This window comes from Oncorhynchus kisutch, unplaced genomic scaffold (genome assembly GCF_002021735.2).
Source record: "Oncorhynchus kisutch isolate 150728-3 unplaced genomic scaffold, Okis_V2 scaffold3051, whole genome shotgun sequence".
Classification (NCBI taxonomy): Eukaryota; Metazoa; Chordata; class Actinopteri; order Salmoniformes; family Salmonidae; genus Oncorhynchus; species Oncorhynchus kisutch.
The window spans coordinates 599,757-608,748 of record NW_022264996.1 but is presented as its reverse complement, the minus strand read 5'-3'; the positions used below and the strand labels follow the sequence as shown (position 1 = coordinate 608,748).

At 45.8% G+C, this 8,992-nt stretch overlaps 1 protein-coding gene across 1 annotated transcript; it reads right to left on the bottom strand.

Moving 5' to 3' along the window:
- Positions 1 to 4,507: 4,507 nt before the first annotated feature.
- Positions 4,508 to 8,467, bottom strand: LOC109884575 (YEATS domain-containing protein 4). The gene is made up of 7 exons (XM_020476534.2): positions 8,075 to 8,467; positions 7,666 to 7,785; positions 7,508 to 7,574; positions 7,324 to 7,418; positions 6,887 to 6,976; positions 6,669 to 6,756; positions 4,508 to 5,798 (listed from the first exon to the last, which is right to left on the bottom strand). Exons 1-7 carry the CDS (start codon positions 8,123 to 8,125, stop codon positions 5,629 to 5,631), a joined length of 681 nt encoding a protein of 226 aa, XP_020332123.1. The 5' UTR covers positions 8,126 to 8,467; the 3' UTR covers positions 4,508 to 5,628.
- Positions 8,468 to 8,992: the final 525 nt, after the last annotated feature.

The following is an 8,992-nucleotide window of genomic DNA, read 5'->3' as shown; positions in this document are numbered from 1 at the left end:
CTGTGTATGTGAGAGAGAGAGAGAGATGTATCTCCCTGTGTATGTGAGAGAGAGAGAGATGTATCTCCCTGTGTATGTGTGAGAGAGAGAGAGATGTATCTCCCTGTGTATGTGAGAGAGAGAGAGAGAGAGATGTATCTCCCTGTGTATGTGAGAGAGAGAGAGATGTATCTCCCTGTGTATGTGAGAGAGAGAGAGATGTATCTCCCTGTGTATGTGAGAGAGAGAGAGAGATGTATCTCCCTGTGTATGTGAGAGAGAGAGAGATGTATCTCCCTGTGTATGTGTGAGAGAGAGAGAGATGTATCTCCCTGTGTATGTGAGAGAGAGAGAGAGATGTATCTCCCTGTGTATGTGAGAGAGAGAGAGAGATGTATCTCCCTGTGTATGTGAGAGAGAGAGAGAGATGTATCTCCCTGTCTATGTGAAAGAGAGAGAGAGATGTATCTCCCTGTCTATGTGAGAGAGAGAGATGTATCTCCCTGTCTATGTGAAAGAGAGAGAGAGATGTATCTCCCTGTCTATGTGAGAGAGAGAGATGTATCTCCCTGTGTATGTGAGAGAGAGAGAGAGATGTATCTCCCTGTCTATGTGAAAGAGAGAGAGAGATGTATCTCCCTGTGTGAGAGAGAGAGAGATGTATCTCCCTGTGTATGTGTGAGAGAGAGAGATGTATCTCCCTGTGTATGTGAGAGAGAGAGAGATGTATCTCCCTGTGTATGTGAGAGAGAGAGAGATGTATCTCCCTGTGTATGTGAGAGAGAGAGAGAGATGTATCTCCCTGTGTATGTGAGAGAGAGAGAGAGATGTATCTCCCTGTGTATGTGAGAGAGAGAGAGATGTATCTCCCTGTCTATGTGAGAGAGAGAGAGAGATGTATCTCCCTGTGTATGTGAGAGAGAGAGAGAGATGTATCTCCCTGTGTATGTGAGAGAGAGAGAGAGATGTATCTCCCTGTGTATGTGAGAGAGAGAGAGAGATGTATCTCCCTGTCTATGTGAAAGAGAGAGAGAGATGTATCTCCCTGTGTATGTGAGAGAGAGAGATGTATCTCCCTGTCTATGTGAAAGAGAGAGAGAGATGTATCTCCCTGTCTATGTGAGAGAGAGAGAGAGTCCTTGTATAGGTTTTGTGCCTGTGGTCAGTTGAATATGTGCATTGTTAACAAGTCAGCCTAACAATACGATGACTAGGTCTCCATAGAACCAATGATGGAGGAGAAGATGGGGAGATTACAGGACTGTGGTCTGACACGGCCTGCGTCGTCCCAAATGGCATCCCATTCCCTATGTAGTGCACTACTTTTGACCAAGAGCCCCAGAAATAGTGCACTATAAAGGGAATAGGGTACCATTTGGGACATCACATGGATGCTTCAAGCTGTCCCAGATCAGTTACTATTATACCTTGCGTGTCATTACCAAACACTGTAATCACATGGCTCTCCCTTTTCAATGTCTGAGATGTAATGTAATTCAGTGTTACGCTATGGTGCGTTCAACAAGGCAGAGAGGGAAAGAGTGAGAAAGAGAGTGAGAGGGAAAGAGTGAGAGAGAAAGAGAGTGAGAGGTAAAGAGAGAGGGAAAGAGAGTGAGAGGTAAAGAGAGAGGGAAAGAGAGTGAGAGGGAAAGAGAGTGAGAGGTAAAGAGAGAGGGAAGAGAGTGAGGGAAAGAGAGTGGGAGGTAAAGAGAGAGGGAAAGAGAGTGAGGGAAAGAGAGTGGGAGGTAAAGAGAGAGGGAAAGAGAGTGAGAGGGAAAGAGAGTGAGAGGGAAAGAGAGTGGGAGGTAAAGAGAGAGGGAAAGAGAGTGAGAGGGCAAGAGAGTGAGGGAAAGAGAGAGGGAAACAGAGTGAGGGAAAGTGAGTGGGAAAGAGAGTGAGGGAAAGAGAGTGGGAGGTAAAGAGAGAGGGAAAGAGAGTGAGAGGGCAAGAGAGTGAAGGAAAGAGAGTGGGAGGTAAAGAGAGAGGGAAAGAGAGTGAGAGGGCAAGAGAGTGAGGGAAAGAGAGTGAGAGGGAAAGAGAGTGAGAGGTAAAGAGAGTGGGAGATCTCTTTGGAGATGTGTGGGTTGAGGGCCACACAATCTGTTCAGTTGTACCCTCTAACTAACTAGTGGTATTCTGTGTTTTGAAGAGTCTGAAATGAACAGAGTCGGCCATCTACTAAACTCACTGCAGCATTCACCATGTATTAGATTTACATTTTACTCTGCAATTCGTTTTCATTAAAAAACTACAATAACAATTGAAGTGAAATGCAGAATAAAGGACTGCTGTTCAATATGTAATAATACAATACGATATTAATGCTGCTATGCACCTGTTGGGGATGCAAAAAGCCCCTGTCCTTCTTCACTCACACGTTGTGTCTAATTGTTGCCACCTCCTTCACTCACACGTTGTTTCTAATTGTTGCCACCTCCCTCTTCCAATACAAACAATTGTTGCCACCTCCCTCTTCCAATAAATATTTGCTCATCGCCGCTCTCTAGTGGTGGTGGAAGGGTAATGCAGAGGCTGTATATTCATTCAACATTACAGCGCTCCGGTCTCCTTACAAGGTAAACAACAGTTTTAGCGCTCTCCAACAGAGATGAAAATGCCTGCTGTCGTTCTCGATCTTTTATCTTAATGGTGATCAAGAAGTGAAGTCATATGGGGCGGCAGGGTAGCCTAGTGGTTAGAGGCAGGGTAGCCTAGTGGTTAGAGGCAGGTAGCCTAGTGGTTAGAGGCAGGTAGCCTAGTGGTTAGAGGCAGGTAGCCTAGTGGTTAGAGGCAGGGTAGCCTAGTGGTTAGAGGCAGGGTAGCCTAGTGGTTAGAGGCAGGGTAGCCTAGTGGTCAGAGGCAGGGTAGCCTAGTGGTCAGAGGCAGGGTAGCCTAGTGGTCAGAGGCAGGGTAGCCTAGTGGTCAGAGGCAGGGTAGCCTAGTGGTCAGAGGCAGGTAGCCTAGTGGTTAGAGGCAGGGTAGCCTAGTGGTTAGAGGCAGGGTAGCCTAGTGGTTAGAGGCAGGGTAGCCTAGTGGTTAGAGGCAGGGTAGCCTAGTGGTTAGAGGCAGGGTAGCCTAGTGGTCAGAGGCAGGGTAGCCTAGTGGTCAGAGGCAGGGTAGCCTAGTGGTCAGAGGCAGGGTAGCCTAGTGGTTAGAGGCAGGGTAGCCTAGTGGTTTGAGGCAGGGTAGCCTAGTGGTTAGAGGCAGGGTAGCCTAGTGGTTAGAGGCAGGTAGCCTAGTGGTTAGAGGCAGGTAGCCTAGTGGTTAGAGGCAGGGTAGCCTAGTGGTTAGAGGCAGGTAGCCTAGTGGTTAGAGGCAGGTAGCCTAGTGGTTAGAGGCAGGTAGCCTAGTGGTTAGAGGCAGGTAGCCTAGTGGTTAGAGGCAGGTAGCCTAGTGGTTAGAGGCAGGGTAGCCTAGTGGTTAGAGGCAGGGTAGCCTAGTGGTTAGAGGCAGGGTAGCCTGGTGGTTAGAGGCAGGGTAGCCTAGTGGTCAGAGGCAGGGTAGCCTAGTGGTCAGAGGCAGGGTAGCCTAGTGGTCAGAGGCAGGGTAGCCTAGTGGTTAGAGGCAGGTAGCCTAGTGGTTAGAGGCAGGGTAGCCTAGTGGTTAGAGGCAGGGTAGCCTAGTGGTTAGAGGCAGGGTAGCCTAGTGGTTAGAGGCAGGGTAGCCTAGTGGTTAGAGGCAGGGTAGCCTAGTGGTCAGAGGCAGGGTAGCCTAGTGGTCAGAGGCAGGGTAGCCTAGTGGTTAGAGGCAGGGTAGCCTAGTGGTTTGAGGCAGGGTAGCCTAGTGGTTAGAGGCAGGGTAGCCTAGTGGTTAGAGGCAGGTAGCCTAGTGGTTAGAGGCAGGTAGCCTAGTGGTTAGAGGCAGGGTAGCCTAGTGGTTAGAGGCAGGTAGCCTAGTGGTTAGAGGCAGGGTAGCCTAGTGGTTAGAGGCAGGGTAGCCTAGTGGTTAGAGGCAGGGTAGCCTAGTGGTTAGAGGCAGGGTAGCCTAGTGGTTAGAGGCAGGGTAGCCTAGTGGTTAGAGTGATGGACTAGTAACCGGAAGGTTGCAAGTTCAAACCCCTGAGCTGACAAAGTACTGTTCTGCCCCTGAACAGACAGTTTAACCCACTGTTCCTATGCTGTCATTGAAAATAAGAATTTGTTCTTAACTGACTTGCCTGGTTAAATAAAGGTAAAATATCAAGAGGGATTTTATTTATTTCACCTTTATTTAACCAGGTAGGCAAGTTGAGAACAAGTTCTCATTTACAATTGACACATGTATTGATACCGAGACAGTTGCCCAGGCAACTATCCAGATGTGGTTTAAAGAGATCAATCCTTGACAAAATAATAACCCTGAATAGCATCTAAGACATGTTTGATCCATCAGTTCTAATCATTTTGAACATAGGAGAAATCAAAGACAAATTAAAAACAGAAGCTCAAAACCTATTCACATTCAGACCAGTCTGCACAAATGTGACATGTTGCACTGAGAGCCATCTGTGGTAAATCTGAGTGGAATTGAGAGTGGGGTGAAACGAACATGGATTATCTTCACTTTTCTTGTTTATTATGTACATGATCATATAAAACCATTCTGCTAGGCAGTGTTAAGTCTGGAATTCAATCTGAATACCTCTACATGTCTCTATTGTCAGTGCAATCATCCATAATGATGTGAGGTCCTGTGGCAGGATGAGCATGGTGACAGTACTGGCAGGATGAGCATGGTGACAGTACTGGCAGGATGAGCATGGTGCCAGTACTGGCAGGATGAGCATGGTGACAGTACTGGCAGGATGAGCATGGTGACAGTACTGGCAGGATGAGCATGGTGACAGTACTGGCAGGATGAGCATGGTGACAGTACTGGCAGGATGAGCATGGTGACAGTACTGGCAGGATGAGCATGGTGACAGTACTGGCAGGATGAGCATGGTGACAGTACTGGCAGGATGAGCATGGTGACAGTACTGGCAGGATGAGCATGGTGACAGTACTGGCAGGATGAGCATGGTGACAGTACTGGCAGGATGAGCATGGTGACAGTACTGGTAGGATGAGCATGGTGACAGTACTGGCAGGATGAGCATGGTGACAGTACTGGCAGGATAGTGGAGTCCATTCCAGGGACCCACCCATACGACGAATAGTCACTTTGGATGAAAGCATCTGAGAAATGACAGATATTATATTATGGAATTAAACAATCGTAAAATGGAGTGATATTCTGTGTGGATTCCAGACTAGGGCAATTTCCAAATCCATCCCTAGCCCCTCCTCCCTGGCACCTCCCTTTGCTCTGAAGGGGTTGGATAGGTGGAAGACAAAAGGCGTAAACTCCATCCAGCCTATCAGAAATCAGAAGACAAGGTGAGTCACAAGCACCATATTGCATCCACCTATCCAAACCCATCAGATCTACAGGGGTGCCTCGGGAAGATGGCCTATAGGTTGATTTGGAATTTAGGGTGTGTCTCAATTGTATATCCATGATTCATTGCGTCCTCTCTCATCTCCTTCTCAAAACGCATAGGAAGAGAAGATCCAAGACAAGGAACCTCATATCTTGTGTTCCAATGAGTTTTGAGAAGGATGCAAGGAGAGAGGGTATGAGGAATCAAGAAAATACAATTGAGATTCACCCAGTGTGTGTGTGTGTGTATCAGTGGTCTTTGATCTGGTCCTCCTCCTCCAGTTTGCGTATCTCTCCCTTCAGGAAGTTGATGGTCTCTCTGCTGGCCTTCAGTCTATCCTTCAGGTCTGTGATCTCCTGACTGGTCTTCTTCTTCGCTGCTTCCAGCTTCTCCCGCGTCCGCAGCTCCAGCTCCGCAACTACAGACACAGGAAGGGTCAGTCACCAGTGACACTGTCCACTCAGCACTGCTGTGGTGTCACTGAACAATGAGGACAAAGACATTGGGTTTTATTGGCTGCCTTTACATAGGCAGTCCAATTCTGATCTTAATGGCAAAGGATCTGATCTGTCAAAAGACCCAATAATTGGGCAAAAGATCAGAACTGGGCTGAGTGTGTAAACGCAGCCCTGGACTTTTAATCTAAGCCCCTACTGCAGGGTTCCCCCACTGGGGACCCACGGGTGGTTTTAAGCCCCCACTGCAGGGTTCCCCCACTGGGGACCCGCTGGTGGTTTTAAGCCCCTACTGCAGGGTTCCCCCACTGGGGACCCGCTGGTGGTTTTAAGCCCCTACTGCAGGGTTCCCCCACTGGGGACCCACGGGTGGTTTTAAGCCCCTACTGCAGGCTTCCCCAACTGGGGACCCACGGGTGGTTTTAATAGGCTCCCCAAGTTTTCTGAGCCATTATTTTTCATTGTTGGACAACACCAGGAAATCAGCTCCAAGTGATTTTCATTTGGGAAAATGTGTTCAAGTATTCCCATGTATAATATAATGATGTGATTATATATACACATGTAAGCCAGGTTTGAAATGGTGTTTTAGTCAAATATTATATCTGTTTGGGCTTCTTTGAGGTCAATTTGCAGTCTACAAATGATTTGTTCCAGGCCCCCAACCAGCCTCTCAAGAAAAAAATAAAAGAATCTAGTTGATGATGTCTGTAATTTGCATTGAAACACATTTGCCTGACGAGGGTTAATAAAGACATTGCTAGATACAGTAGTTACTAGTTACAATATGGATCTACAGGTACTAAATGTGCAGGTGTGTGTGTGCTCCTCACACTCAGTCTCGTGCTTATAGGCCCCCAGGGTCAGTTGTCTAGAGGTGCTAAGGAGCTGTTGCATCATGGCTGTGGGGTCCTGGAAGATCTGAGAGAGGAACAGGAAGGACAGAGAGTTGAGACGGGGCCTCTCTGCTTTCTTTCCTCACCTTGGTTTCACTTCCTCTCATGTCCTCTTTGGTTCACTGTTTGAAAAATAAATAAATAAAATGTCTCACCATTTCATCATAGAATTCAGAGACCACAGTCTTCTTGGGCATGGCACTGGAGTCAGACTGGAAGAGCTTCAGTAGGTGGTAGAGAGTCACCTGTAGATAGGATTAGATTAGATAAGATAAAGATAGATAGAGAGCCAGATAGAGAAAGCCAGATAGAGAGAGACAGACAGACAGACACACAATCATGTAACTGGGGGAATTGTATCATAAAAATAATGTAATTGTACAATGAAAATGTAGTCTCAAGTCCACTGTTATTAAACTATTGTTTTCCTATTTTAATGTGTCCTAATTTAGAAAACGTATTGTATCTTTCTCACCTTCCTATTATGTTATTGTGTTAACACTCTGAAATGCATCCTGTTTAAAAAAGGTGCTATAATAATCAAGTTTGATTGGAACGAGGTCCCTAAATGACATAGTCGAGCACCGCTCACCGGCCTCTCATTGGGGTCGATGAAAAATATCTTGATGATGATCTCAAACTCTCCCCAGCCCGTCTCTGTGATCTCGTACGGAGGCTTCGTCACGACTACGACGGATCAGAAAGAGAACACCATGAGCCCTACATTCATGACAACTTACATCACTGTTAATACGTGGATACATTACAAACTTTACCTCTGAGTGGATTCACATAACTTTCATGTAGCTTGAACTGTATTTTCTTCACATATGCAGACATATCCTGGAATATAATTGGTCAGGTCAATACTGTATTATCCAATGAGACATTGAAGTCAACACCATCCATTTTCCAAGATGACAGTTGAGTTTACCTCGTTTCTGTATGGTTTCACGTACACAGACCATTGGTGAGTGTGTCCATCCTCCTCTCGCTTCTTTCCAAAATACCGAGCAACGTTTCCGAATACGATGGGTTTGACGATCGTAACACCCTGTGGATAACAGACAAATGGTGTTTTCTGCAACATCATGTAGATCAATGATGATAATATGGTGAACCGGCTAGCAAAGATAGTAAGAAGTGATGCGGTTTGTTGCCTGCCTTTCCAACCGTGTCTTCACGACAAGCACTTCACTGACACGCTTCCATAGACTTATTAAAAAGGAAATATATTATAATTAGGGAACACACTTAGTCAAATTGTCTCTTATTAACAAAAAACTTTTTATCGATCATATTATAGTTACCGGTATCAAATATTATTGACATCCATCCCCTACCTTCACTCTACCCCCGGAATCTGGTCCAAATTCAGCCATCCTTTTAAACATAGTATAGAGACTAGAAAGTGACGTTAAACTCGTATGTCACTATAGGAATGTTGCCGTAGTGATTTGGAACGTGTCATTTAATAAGATTGCCATTAAATCTACGAAAACAACACGATTTTACATTGTACACATTTCAAATTGCCAGCCAAACAAGCACCGGAAGTACGTTACATTGTTCGTTGTCCGATGTGAACACGGGAGCTAAAACGATTCCGGTCCTCTTATCAAATGTTCTGCTTTGTGCCCTGTAGTAGTAAATGTATTGCAGTCATATAGACAGACTGAATTGTGTAAAGCAATTTACAATCATCAAATAGTAAAATCCTAAACTAGCAAAACATGTAATACAATGTTAAACTATGCAATATATACAAAACAACAATAATACGACGACAATGTTTGGGCTGGCAGCTAAAATAAATACATTTTAGGAGCTTTAAAGACGGCATTATTAAGGCCCCTGGGCAATATGGTGTGTTCATTGATCAGTTTAGTGAAGTATTTAGCAAATGTCAGGCAGATCTGCTTCCGTTTGCTCTCCAATGACATGATTCCGAGGGCTTCCCGGGTAGCTGGTGAAAGACCCGTTCCGAATTATTCTGCAGGCTCTCTTCTGGACAGGAGTCAGGGTTCAAGTGATCATCGAAGCTAGGCCGTTTATACATAATACCACATCGGCTACTGAAATTAATAAACATGTGTGAGCCAAGGCTTCGGACTAGTTGTTTTTATAAGCATTTCTCACCAACTGTAGCCCAAAGGCCGGCAGATGGCGATATCGAGTCGTTTGCAAAAATGAAACCACCAGATTACCACCTGCCTGCTGGCCTTTCGCCAACACCAACTGCTTTACACAAGGTCTTGATC